The 12,967-nt window shown below is 62.4% G+C and overlaps 1 protein-coding gene across 3 annotated transcripts in view; it reads left to right on the forward strand.

Moving 5' to 3' along the window:
- Positions 1–4,124: 4,124 nt before the first annotated feature.
- Positions 4,125–12,967, forward strand: part of LOC103679241 (palmitoyltransferase ZDHHC11) — a 43,601-nt gene continuing 34,758 nt past the window's right edge. For 2 of the 3 annotated variants that reach the window (XM_040630585.1, XM_040630586.1), the window contains exons 1-3: positions 4,125–7,004; positions 11,760–11,938; positions 12,332–12,433. In XM_040630585.1, the coding sequence (XP_040486519.1) occupies positions 6,792–7,004; positions 11,760–11,938; positions 12,332–12,433 (494 nt within the window). In that variant the 5' untranslated portion in view covers positions 4,125–6,791. Of the gene's footprint in view, positions 7,005–9,188; positions 9,339–11,759; positions 11,939–12,331; positions 12,434–12,967 lie in introns of those variants that run through there. The other variant, XM_040630587.1, reaches the window with a different exon arrangement.

Consider the following 12,967-nt stretch of genomic DNA (forward strand, 5'->3'; position numbering starts at 1 on the left):
ACCGTCTCCCCTCTCCTCTGCGTCTGGCCCAGGTCTCCCCCTGCAACGACATCCGAATTTACCCACCCGGCACAACCTCTGCTTGTTTCCTTTTTTGAAAACAGAATTGGGGGCTCTGTTGTGTCCTGGGGCGGAGGCAGTCCTGGGAGAGAGGGTGTGTGTGCTTGAAGCAGTGGGCAGCGCGACATGCCCCAGCCCACGAGCGCCACTGCGTGTCGGGTGAGCAGAGCCCCTCGTGGACAGTCAGTAAAAGGGAGCAAAACATTGCGTAAGCAAGGCGTCAGGGAGCAGCTGTGGCAGAGTGCCAGCAAAGGAGCGAGCCCCTGGGAGGACAAAGCCCACGGTCAGGCTGCAGGGCTGACCCTCTGCTGGTCTCAGTGCCATGCTGCTCTGCAGGCCTGCCCCCAGCGCCCCAGCTGCCAGGCGGTCAGGATTGGGGAGCTGTATTTCCCATCTTGGCATGGGGGTACACTCTGCCTGCCCCCCCGCCCAGGGCTCCGAAGGTGAGGTTCTGTGCAGGGTGTGGCCCTGGGGTCTGGTGCTGGAGTTGCCTTGCGAGCCTTGCCTCTCCCTGGCCCTCATCTGGAGTTCACAACCACGTCTCTGTGACATGGACGTGGTGCATGTTTGCGAGACCTGTTGAGACAGTATGAGGCCACTGAGCCCCAGACCCACCTGAAGGGATTGGTCTCCACCTCAATGGCCTCAACAGATGTGCCAACAGCCAGAGATTCTGCTGCCCCCGACCACAAGCCTGTGCTGTGGACAGGCAGATTGGGCTGGGCGGCTTGGAGACTCCCGCTCTCGAGCACAGCCTCTGGAGAGCCGAGGGCTGCTACTCAGGAGGCCACAGAAGGGAAGACCGGGAGAGCATCTGAGGACAAGAGGGCCTTCTGACCAGTCTTTTTATTTCAGTAAAATTCACATGACCGAAAATTAATCACTGACCGCTTTAAAGTATGCAGCTGGGGGGCATTTGGTGCATTCACGGTGTTGTGCAGCCAGCACTTGTGTTGGACTCTGGAATATTTCCATCAACCCGAAAAGAAACCCCGTCCCCACTGGCTCCCCTCAGTCCCTCCTGAAGCCTCTGGTAACGGCTCTGCTTTTGGCATCCGTGGATCTTCCTGTTCTCAGCACTGTGTTTTAGTGGAGTCCTACATTACGTGGCCGTCTCTGTTTGGCTTCCTTCCCTCAGCACAGTGTTTTCAAAGTTCTTGGCATGTAGAGTTTGTCAGTTTGGGCCCGGGGACCCCTGCCCTTGCCATGGACCGTGCCAGGGCTCAGGCTGCTCCTGGGTATGCCACCGCCATGAAGGGTGGACCTGGGGCTTGGGTCGCCTCACTGGGCCCTCTGCTTGAGGAAGCTGGCAGGTCCCGGTCAGAACCCATGGATGCTGTCAGTGGTCAGCATAACTGAGCAGGTGCCCAAGGTAGGGGAGCGTCCCTCAGAGCCACACTGGACAGGCATTGGCCGCAGACCGCACAGCAGGACCGTGGCCCTCAACCACACAGTTGACCAGCCAGGGAGAGGGTCTGTCTGGGCGGACAGTGCTGGATGATGGGGCTTCATCTTCCTGCTCTTTGTCTACTGAAAGCTACACTCAGAGCAAGACCAGCGATGGGGAGAGTTTGCACTCTTGTTAGTGTGTGTGCGTGTGCGGGCTCATATGTGCATTTGTGTTTGTGCATGTGGGTGTACACAGGAGCGAGTGTATGCACGTTTATGTCCTTGCACGTGTGTAATTTTGGTGCACACGTGTGCGTGCACATTCGTGTCAGTGCCTGTGCGTAGGTGTGTGTGTTAGTGTATGTACGTGTACATGTGAGTGCCTGTGCCCTACCTGTCCTGCACTCCGCCTCGCAACCCCGCGGCGTTGACCTTTCAGGGGTGGGGCCTGTCACGTGTGCCCGGCGGGAAGCCCACTCGTAATGAAGGTTGTGAACGGCCTCCCTGTCCGGCAGAGCGATCACCACACTGTGGAGTGCTCTGCACGCCATGGAAACAGTGTGGGCACATCTGTTGAGGGGACAAGAGTGGGTTGCAAAGTGGGGTCCGACTGCACGCTGGTGCCGCCTGGCTTGGTGGGCGTGCGGTTGTGCCTGGGGAAAGTCGTGGCGGCCCCAGCTGGGGGCTTGTGCTTCTGCATGCTCTGGTTTTATGTCAGTTTCTTAGTGTTTCTATGGTGAGCAGGCCCTGGTGTTTGTAGCTTCAGAAGTGATTTTCATGGAGCAGAGGTGTCTCTGAGGGAAGGTCATTTCTCAAAGGTGTGAGTGGCTCTGGCTCAACCAGGAGGCCCCCACTGTCTGCAGACTCGGGGTGCCCTGCGGTGGTGCCTGTCCCGCCGCGCTCCTCAGCGGCCTCCTCCAGGGTCTGGTGAGCTGCGGGGCACCGGGTGCTGAGGCCACAGGTCCCCGCGCACGCGGCAGCCTGCACACAGGCGTATCTGGAGAGGCACGTCCCGTGCAGGAGGCAGAGACGTCGCTCATCTTCATTTACTGAAAAGTACCGCAGAGACTGCACTTCCCAGCAGCTCGGCGCTGCGTCGCGGCCAACAGGAACCGTGGCCTTGTTGCCGGCACTTGCACACCTCGTCAGGGACCAGGCCTTTCAAACGTGAATGTGCCGTGGAAGGATGGCACTCTCTCAAGGGGGCCCTGCCTTTGTGTTCAGTTTCCTGCCGTCCGTTTCCACCGTCTGCAGGCTTTGCTGTGCTGGTGGCTGATTCCTGGGGCTCTGAGACCTGGTCAGGCAGCCTTGTTGTCTGGCCTGGGTCTCTTTGGTGATGCGCTGGCCTGGCCTGGGAGCAGTGTGGACAGTGGTGGCTGGCAGACCCCGCTGCAGGAGTCTTCTGCTCCTGCCTCACGGGCACATGGTTCCGGGTGAAGGTTAGTACCCCATGGTCTGCCAGTGCCAGCCCAGTCCTGCCCATGGGCAGGTGTGGCATGCAGGGTCCATAGGAGGCAGCCACTCTCCCCACTGCCTGGCTACCTGGCCTCCAGCCCCCTTACTCCCGGGGGCCCCCCGTATCTCAGGGCCCATCTCCTCCTGCCCACCTGTGGGCAGACAAGGCTGCCAGGATCAGCATCCCTGTCATCCCCAAGGAGGCTTTGCTCCTTGAGATCTCCTGGGATGTTTTGGGCTGCAGGGACAGGTGAACAGGCTGGGTGGAGCAGGACTGACCCAGACCAGAAGTAGGCCTTGGCACAAGCCACGTGGCCCAGTTCCCTGCCCAGCAGAGAGGTCCCCAGGCTTCCAGTAGGGCTGTCACGGCTGCGTGTTATGTGATACAAGCTTCCCTCCAAACTGAGCCCTGACCCCTGCCCACTGGTTTCTCTTCATCTTGGGCCTGGCCCAGCTGCCTGGTGGGAGGCAGACCTCCCACCCGCTGGCCACCACCAGTGCCACACACAGTGCACACAGGAGGTGGCTCAGCCCACCTGGCTTGGGTGGCTTCCCCAGGGAGGTGTGTGATGCTGGGGTCAGGGGAGCCACTGCTCTCCCCCCACCAAGGAGGGGATCGAGATCTGAGAAGGCCATGTGGGGGTCTTTGGACCAAAATGGGCACCAGAAATTTCCTGCACTTGACATCTGAGACCCTGAGGGGAGGGGAGGGGAGAGGCAGGGAAAGGGGGTGCTGAGCCATCCTTGGGAGAGACCGCTTCCCGGCACACTGTCCACATGTCCGTCACCCCCGCCTCTTCCGCCCTGGCCCTTTTGTGGCTACTGAGGGGCAGACTCAGGACGCTGCTGTCCCACCCGACCTGGACAGAGCATGCAAGCCTGGGTCCCCGGAGCAGACTTGGCCAGCAGGTCAAGTGTCACGAGGAGCCTTGAGATCGATGCCCTGGCCGCTGAAGCAGGAGGTTGGGGGGCCAGGACCTTCCACTGGTTCACAGAGGGGCTGCCATGAGAGGTGGTGTAGTCAAAACTCAGGACCGTGTAGATGGACTCCGGCCTGTCTGGGGCCCCTGTGCCTTCTCTGCACCCCACCCCTCCCCCCAGCAGGCAGCAGGGGCTCTGGGGGGCCAGCCCTGGCTTTATGAGGCACTTCCTTGGGTTCCATCACTGCCATGACAACCAGAGGTCCTCACTTGGGTCTGGGCCAAGAGAGAGACCCATGCTTTTCTGTCCAGCCTGGACCAGTGATCGGGGTGGGGAGGGGGGGCAGGCAGAACAGGTTCTGCCTCCCAGGGAGGTAGGTGCCTCCTGCTTCTGTTGTGACCAGGAAACTCGCAGGCGTTACCTCCGTGCATCCCAAGTGGGATAGAAAGCAGAACAATGATTCAGAAGCTGTGAGGACCTGCGTCGGGTGACGGGGGTCAGAAGGTCATGCGTGCACAGGTTGTGTTCTAGATACTCAGGTGGGGGTGCCCAGGACTCCCTGTTCTAGGGAGCACGGTGTGACGGGCAGGAGGCGGAGGGACAGTGTCTGCAGCCACACGGGGCCGGGATAGTGGCATCTGCATGAAGCTCCTGCCAGTCAGCCATGCTTGTGTTGGGGACATGAAGGTGACAGCAGCCTCATGGGAGCATCACGGCACATCTTGCACCGAAACATGGGCTGGAACCCTTAGGGATGACAAAAAACAAACGCCAGGGACCAGACTTGGGATGCAAGGGGACCCTGGGCCACCAGGGCTAGTTCCCCGAGCCCACTGCCGCATCTGCCCGGTAGGGGAGGACGGTGTTCCGTCCCGCAGACTCGGTCTGGAGGGTCAGCTACAGCACTTATGCAAAGGAGTAGATGCGGGCCCGGCTCAGATTTGGTGGGGGTGTCACGTCATCCAGAGAGAGTGACGCCAGGACAGGCGCGAAAGGCAAGAAGAGATGGCTGTTAGCGGGGTGGGGAGACGCGGTTCCAGCGTGAGGAAATAGCCCAAGAAAGGTCGAGAATGGCGAGGAGTCCAGAAACCCCGTGTGCCTGGGGTGCGTGTGTGGTGCACTTGGGTGTCACGTGTGTGTGGTGTGTGTGTGTCTGGGGAAGCTGGTGTCTCCACGGCCGTCTTGTGCACACACGGAGCCCACATTCACTGTGCCCGTTTCGCCCCAGAAGGAGACAGGAGGCGCCGCATTTGTTGGGAGCCGTGTTTGGTTGTGGGTTTTGAACTGATGTGCTCCCCCAGGAGCTAAGGGTCGAGCCAGAAGAGACGCGCTTTCCCATTCGCACAGACTGCAGACCAGGTGAGGGGAGCGCGTGGTTTGGTGAATGGAGGTGTGTGAGCCCAGCGCCTGCCGTGGGAGGGGCCCGGGACGAGGCTACCCCGCTGCCGCCCGCCCGTGCTCCCTCCAGAACGCCTCATCCGCACGAGCCCGCGTGACTGCGGAGCCCGCAGGGACGGACCTCAGCCGCACCTGCCCCGGGTGCTCCCCGTAGCTGTGGGTAAGTGTGCGGCCCACGGGCCGCCCTCATGCCCATGCCTCCCGCCCCCTGTGGTAGCTAGCATGCGCTTGCCCACCGTGAAGTTTTGCTGGTGGTGCCTCGCGACCTCCCAGGGCCACTTGCATGTGTGATGCCAGAGCCTCCCCGAGCCCTCTGAGGAGCGGGGACGCGGTGTCCCTGCAGGCCTCACTCTTGGCCCCCACGCGCTCATGACACTTGGGCTGGGGCCATTTGGGTTCAAACTACTCTCAAAACCTGAAGAACAGCTCTTTTAAATTTTACAAATTCCGACGTCAGTTGCAACTTCGGGGTTTCCACACATGGTCGTGGTGACATTTCTGTCCTGGGAACTCCTGCAGGATGGGGGGCCGCGCTCCTGTCCTTGCCACTGCAGGCGGCCCTGGGGCTGACCCCCGCCCTCCCTCTCACTCCTTCCACAAGATAAGTGCTCTCTACCTCTGTTGTCCCTTCACTTAGGATTTCTTTCTCAATGTCACCGCTTTGCCTCCCCGTCCCCAGGTCTGCATGTGCCCTCGATCCTCCTTCCCCGTTATGGTGGTTTGATGTCTGGCAGCGTCCTGTCTGTTGGTTCACACTTCCATCCGAATGTTGCTTTTACTCAGGAATCATGTAACACAGGGTACCTCTCCCTGCTCCAGTCCCCAGTGCTCTGGCCTTGCTGTCCGTGGGGGATGCTCTCTGCTGGCCCCTGGGCATCTCACTGACCAGGGAAGCCCCGCCAGGACCCTCAGGGCTCCACCTGCCACGGCTGTGAGGTGTCTGTCGCTCACCCGTCCCTCAGCCCTCCGCCCAGCCATGGCGCCCTCCCAGCCCTTGCCTTAACCTGGCTGACCCCAGGGGGCCTGGAGGCCCCAGAAGCCCCACGGGCTGCAGCAAGAGCAGCACAGCTCTTTGGGAATGTGGTATCTTGTTTTGTCCTTAAGGGAAAATTGTAGGAAGATTCTCTGAGGATTTCAGGCACATCACAGCTTCACATGGTCACACCAGCGAGGGTCTGCTTTTCCTGCAAACTTTCCCTGTTTCCCTGGGGATGAGGGCCTCGTCCTCATAGGGGTCTTCTTGCATGTGACGGGTTTCCTGATGAGTCAGTGTGCATTTGTAAACAGCCCGCACTCCTCCCTGGAGGTGGTCACGGCCATGCCCGCGCTGGGGTCCTGGCAGGTGCCTTTCCTGGGCCCTTGGCCCTGCGGGCCGCACACCCTCCAAGAGTGTTACTGCAGTTGCATCACTGCTGTGGCCTGGGCAGACTCAGGATTCCCCCAGGACCCTGGAGGGCCCTCCACCCACCATTTGCCTCCGGAAGTGGGCAGCCCTGGGGTCCCCTTGCCACGCAGCCTGCAGGAGGAGTCCATGCACAGCCTGTCTGCCCCCGACTTCCACCTTGCAGATGGATCTGTGCAGCAGGAGCTGGAGATGGGTCGTCCCAGAAGCCGAGGGCAAGCAGGCCCCGCCCCCCCGCCTGTCCCGAGTGAATGGCTGGTCGAGGCCCCTGCACTCCTTCCAGGTGGTGGCCTGGGCCACGCTCTTCATCGTAGCCGTTGCCAACTTCGGCATCTTCATTCCCTTCCTGCCACGTAGTTGGAAGTACATCGCCTACGGTGTATCCTTTACAGTGGGAGCAGCGTCTGCTGTCCGAGGGAGGCTCCTGGAGGGCATCTCCCAGCTGGCTCGGGGCCACGCCTCACCTTCTGGTCCCCCTTGCCGCTCCGTCCTCTGCACCAAGTCAGCCACAGGCGCGGCACCTTGCCCTCTGACCCCGCTCCCCCTCTTGACCCCAAACGCCCACCATGGCCACAGCACCTGCTTGATATCCTACGTGTGTTCCCTGTGGGGCTCCCTGGCTCGGGGTCCGAGCTAAAAGCACAGGCTTGCCCGCCTTCGGTTCAGGGAGAGCGCTCCTGGTGGCGAGGGGCAGAGGGACCCTGGAGTGGGGTGGAGAGCCCTGAGGACAGGGAGGAGTCACAGGGCCAGGGCAGACATGCAGACACAAATGGGCCCAGTGCTGAGGCAGCCACGAAGCAGCCACACATGTGGTTGCACACGCAGATGCTTGGGAAGCAGGCTTTCTTCCTTGCATTCCAGCAGCCCATCTGGCTCAGAGATTGGAGGGTGTCTCCTAGGGACATACCTGGTGTTCAGTCTCAAGGTCTGCACGTCCACAGTGGGCTGGATCTAGCTGGCTGGGGGGCGGGGGAGCCACGCCAGGGGTCCAAGGGGGTGTTTGTAGAGGCAGACACTAATTACAACGGTGGCCCGTCTAGCCTCTAGTTCCTGTGCTTTCTTGTTTGGCCCCTCTTGCGACGTAAGAGCCTGTTGGTGGGTGGTGGCCTGACCTGGCAGAGAGAGCCTGCCGGCCGCTAGGACCCACAACACAGGCCACAGTGGAGGCTGCAAATCCCATGGCGGCCCTGAGAGGAGGCTCCAGACGTATTACTGGAGTAGCTCCAGGCCAGGCGGGCAGACGCTGGGGACGTGGGTATGGGTGCACGGGGCTGTCACGCAGCTCTGCGGCGGGGGGGCTGGCAGCTGTAGGTGCTGTGCCCCGCCCCCAGCCACATGGTGTCGCCAGCCTTGCTCCCTCCTCACGCCTGACTCTGGGGGGGGCGGATCTCAGTGCCACCAGTGCACCCGTGTTAAGGGGCCACCACTGGCGGGCCCCGCCAGTGAGCCTCGACATCCACCGTGGCCTGACGTGCAAGCCCGCTGCCTCCCCTGACCTGGCCAGCCTCTCCCTGCAGGGCCTTCAGAGTGCCTGGTCCACAGGAGCAGAACGGGGAACACGGGTCCCGTGTGCCCTGGGCACAGCCACCCCACCTCTGGGCCTGCGGTCTGAGGTGGGGCCCATGTACTTGTGTCTTTCACAGCCAGAAGATGGGCAGAAATTGTACGATCTCCCAGCCAGCCCATCTTGAAATTTCCCAAAACATGCTTTGTCAGGGTTTTTTAACCCAGAACCCGGTCACGGTTCTCCTGTCTCAGGCCCAGCGCAGTGTCCACCAGCCCTCTGCCCTGCGGTTGGTGCCCTCTCCACAGCTGGGGCAGCTTGCAGGTGGGCCTGGCCACCACCCTCCTCCCTTGGCCTTCCCTGGCGGAGTCACCCTCTTGCTGGGGCTTGTCTCCATTTTGCCACTCCTCCTGTGTGCTCAGCTCACGTTCTTGTGCGTGGTGGGCACTATGCATGGTGGGCAAGGTAGCAGAGACCCGAACGGAGCCCTGGAAGCCCGCAGGTGTGGGCGGGCTCTCCTGCCTCCAGCTATCCATCCTTGCCTGTATCCTGATCTCAGTCCCTGACTGTGGGTTTGCTCACCTGATGGGTTAAAATCCATTGCCTTCATTGTCCCTAGACCTTCGCTCAGCCTGTTTTGGGGCCTTTTTGAGCTGCCCGTGTTCTTTGTCCAGGGGACCCCTCTGAGCACTCACCTGCTTTCGGGCCCAGAGGGAGCCTCAATGGCTTGGTGCCCAGTCTGAGCTGCCCCTGGCGATGGAGCCCAGTGATGGATTTGCGCTGCCCCTGGGCCAGCCCCCAGGGATGAATTCTGGCTGGCTTGACAGGTGTCCAGGACTCCAGCTGCCCTGAGACACGGTCTCTCTCCGCCCAGCACCCCACTGGGCTGGCGACATCCCTCAGGCCCCGCAGCCACCTGGGCGCTGTGCTCTGGCCACTGGGGGGCGCCAGTGTCCTTCAGTGACTGCAGGGACTGTCTGGGCCCCACAGAGGAGGGCTGGCCGGGTTGCAGCCTCCGAAACACTCAGCACAGGAGGTGGACCCGTGGGTTCTTGGCTGACCCTCTGGGTCTGATCTTCCCCCGCCATCCTGCAAAGGGAAGCAGCTTGACCCCGGGCCCATAGGGTCCACTGTGCAGAGGGGCTGGCGTCGGACGGGACCAGACTTAGTCTGAGGGCCTGTGTTGTGGCCAGGGCTGAGGAGCCCCCGGTGAGCTGCTGTGACTGTGCGGGTGACGTCCCACCCTGGCTTCAGGGCTGGCGTGAGGCAGACGTGACTGGGGCGGCGGGGGCTCTGGGGGCGCCTCACCTCTTCCTGCCGCAGAGCCGGAAGGACGGGAGGGCGTGTGTCCTGGGCTGGCGCCCGTGGCCTATTTACCAAACACAGATTGTTGCTAGGGGACCGTGGCCTCTGGGGCAGGGCCTTCTGCTCGTGGAGAGCGAGACCTCCTGCCCTGTTCCTTTTGCTTCTTGTTATTCACGGGAACCTAAGACTCTCTTGCACTGGGATAGACTTTGACACCGAGAGCGGGAACTCGGTATGGCACCCGCTCTGGGACACTTCCGGGGCTCAGCCCGTGCTCATTGACATCTGGAGCGTGTGGCTGACCCAGTGAATGGCCAGGCAAAATGGGGTCACCTTTTGCTGGCCCATATCATTCCTGTGGGTGATCTGGGGTCACAAGGCTTGAGTGCTGGGCGGCGTTAGGTCAGACAAGCTGGTGGGCTGTGTTCTTGCCCAGACAGCTTCGTGCCAGAGGGGTTGTGGGGGACCTGACCTACCACAGGGGGGGCTGGAAGCCAAGCCCCTTTATTCCTGGGGGACTGGTTCTGGGGGCAGCTTGGCCAGGGCACCTGCAGGGTTGGGACATCCAGGGAAATTGGCGGCAGGCAGCTTCGTGTGGCTGGCCCAGCAGCTCAGATCAGGTGATTCAGGCACCTGCACTTTGAGGGTCAGAGTACGGACCGTGCTGTTCCCACACTGTCTCCCTGGCGGTGGTCTCATGCAAGTCGAGTGTAGCCGTGGGGGCAAAGGGCTTTGAGCACACATCCCAGCCCTGGCCTTACCTGCTGCCCTCCTGTGCTCCCTCCTGGGCACCTTGCCCGCCTGTTTCTGAGGAAGGGGCTGTACCTGGGCCACAGTTGAACTTCCTGCAGCATCTTATTGTCCTGGGCCTTCTGCTTAGGACGGTCTCCTGTTGCCCCAGTAACCACACAAACAGTGCCGTGCGTCTGGCCAGCGCCACAGGCTTCAGGGAGCAGGTGCAGGGGGAAGGGCTTGCCAGCACCATGTTGGTGTCTCCAGCTGTGACCGTGAAGCCCAGCCCAGCCCCTGACCACCCGCCTGCTGCCCCACACCCTGCATGGAACAGGGCCTTGGTCTGCTCAGCAGAGGAGTACGGGAGGCTCACTCCCTAGCCAGCCCTTCAGGGTCTGGTGGCCACAAGAAGGGCCTTGGTGTCACTGCACCCCTTCATGGCCCTGAAGGGGTCAAGTCAGTCCCTTTCCCCCTGCAGATCTCCCAGGGCCTGGCTGGTTCTCAGCCGTCCCTCCACCCACCCATGGCCTGGGCACCAGCTTCCCGGTCTGACCATCTCGGCCCTCAGCGCATTCTTGCCTGCTGTCCTTGTAGCCATGCTCCCCCAGCAGGGCTGGCTCCCCATCGCCTCTGTGCCCACATCTGGCACCCAGATCCCTGGGTCTACACTGGCTCCTGGAGACTAGAGGACGAGGGGTGATGAGCCATCTGGCCAGACGCAGCCTCCCACTCAGATTGTTGTGTGGTGGCCTTCACGGAGGCAGGCCCACATGGAGGCCGAGCGCTGCTGCTGGGTGGGCGGCAGACCCCGGACCACAACAGTGGCAGAGCCTGAGAAGGACCCCACAGGGGCTTCCCGCAGGATGGAGCTCTGACCCCCTGCTCAGAGCTCCCCCCGCACAAAATCGCGGCAGAGCCCTGTGCACACGGCCGGTGGTTTCCCCCACCACACCCTGGAGCCCATCCTGTAACCCTGAGCCCTCCGCTCGGAGCCGGTCGGGGAAGCAGGGCAGGGCTGACAGGGAGGCAGCCTCCACCTCTTCTGTTTGGTTTCCATGGGGACACTGTGTTGGTCCCGAGGTGGAGGAGGAGAGGGTGAGATCCCAGGGCCTGGTTCTACCCTGGGTGCCATGGAGGGAGCGGGTGCTGGGGAGCCGGAGGGGCCGGGGGTGGGGAAGACAAGAGCAGACGGAGCACCCGCCCCACAGAGACAGGGTGTGGAAGCCCTCCCCCCCACCTGTTCGTTACTTGATGGCAAGCTTGTCTCCTAACCCCACATGTGCTCTCGAGCTGCCCGAAGTCCCCCCACACCTCCTTCAGCACCCAGCACGGTGCCCGCCCCCTGCGGCACCCTCTGCCGGGCCCTGCTTCCAGCCAGAAAGCCTCTCTCCAGTGCCAGCGTCGTCCCTCGTGGAGGAAGGAACGGGGAAGGGGGCACACTCTGTCGGCCACAGGGGCATGAGCGGGCTGTCCTGGGACCTGGCCCTTGGCCAGGTGCACCGCTCCCGTGGCGTGACCGGCAGCCACCCTGAGTGGGCACCCTCGCCGTGTGGACCAGGCCCGGCAGCGTGTTCCTTGACACCCCTTCCCCAGGTGACCGGCGGGCTCTTCTCTTTCCACTTCTTAGTCCACTTGATTGCAGTTTCCATTGACCCGGCCGAAGCCAATGTCCGGCTCAAGAAGAACTACCTGGAGCCTATGCCGACCTTCGATCGGTCCAAACACGCGCACGTGATCCAGAAGCAGTACTGCCACCTGTGCGAGGTCACTGTGTGAGTGCCCGGCTTCGGGGCAGGCGGTCCCGAGGGTAGCCTGCCTCTGTTTCCAGGCGGCTGACTGGCGCTGCTGTCCTTGAACGAGGAGCAGCAGCCCTCAGACGCACAGGGCCCCTGGCAGATCTAAACGCCCCCTCTCAGATCTCTGCCCGGGTTAGCCTTCCGTAGGCAGCCCGGGAGGGAAGCCCGTGGCTCAGGGTAGGATCCAAGCCCAGGTTCCAAGTGCGACCCCTGGCACCATGTGGCGGGCATGGCCAGGGCACGCCACCCGACCTGGGGCCCGGTCCTCCCCACTGCCTGCCTCTCCCCTACAGGCAGACGGGGGCTCTGACCCTACTTCCTCCTGCACGCACTGCCCACAGGCTGACGCTCCTGAATTCTTCCCTCCAGGAGCTCGAAAGCCAAACACTGCAGCGCCTGCAACAAGTGTGTCTCTGGCTTTGACCACCACTGCAAATGGCTCAACAACTGTGTGGGGAGCAGGAATTACTGGTGAGGGGCTGGGGACCTGGGGCAGTGGGAGGGGAGACCCAGGTGTGGGGGAAGGGTGAGGAGTCTGGGGCCCCAAAAGAAGGCTCTGTAGGCTGGGGGCCTCGTGGGTGAGAGGGTGGGGGCTACAAGCAGTGGGGGATCACGTGCTGTCCCTCTGTCCTCCTGTGTGGCTCTGAGACACGTTGGTCCGGACTCACCCCTGGATGCGTGAGGTCCAGCCCGTGGGAAGGGGCACGGCCTGAGCTGCCTCGTCCTTGACCCACTGGCCTGGGCCCAGCTGGCTTCCCCCAGGGAGGCCGTGCAAGCACAGAGGATGGGGGCCCAGGCTGCACCGTCCAGGCCTGGACGGGCACAGGTGCAGGGCTGGTGAGCGTCAACAGGACCCCACGGGCCGGAGCCAGGCTCGGAGTGGCCGGGAGAGACAGGGGCGTTCCCCACACTTGTTCTCACTGGCCTTCGCTGGCTGGTGACACAGCAGCCAAGGGACTCCCCCGCTAACCCACCATCCTGTGGCGGACGTGCCGTGTGCATGCC

This window comes from Ursus maritimus, unplaced genomic scaffold (assembly GCF_017311325.1).
Source record: "Ursus maritimus isolate PB19 unplaced genomic scaffold, ASM1731132v1 scaffold_15, whole genome shotgun sequence".
Taxonomy (NCBI): Eukaryota; Metazoa; Chordata; class Mammalia; order Carnivora; family Ursidae; genus Ursus; species Ursus maritimus.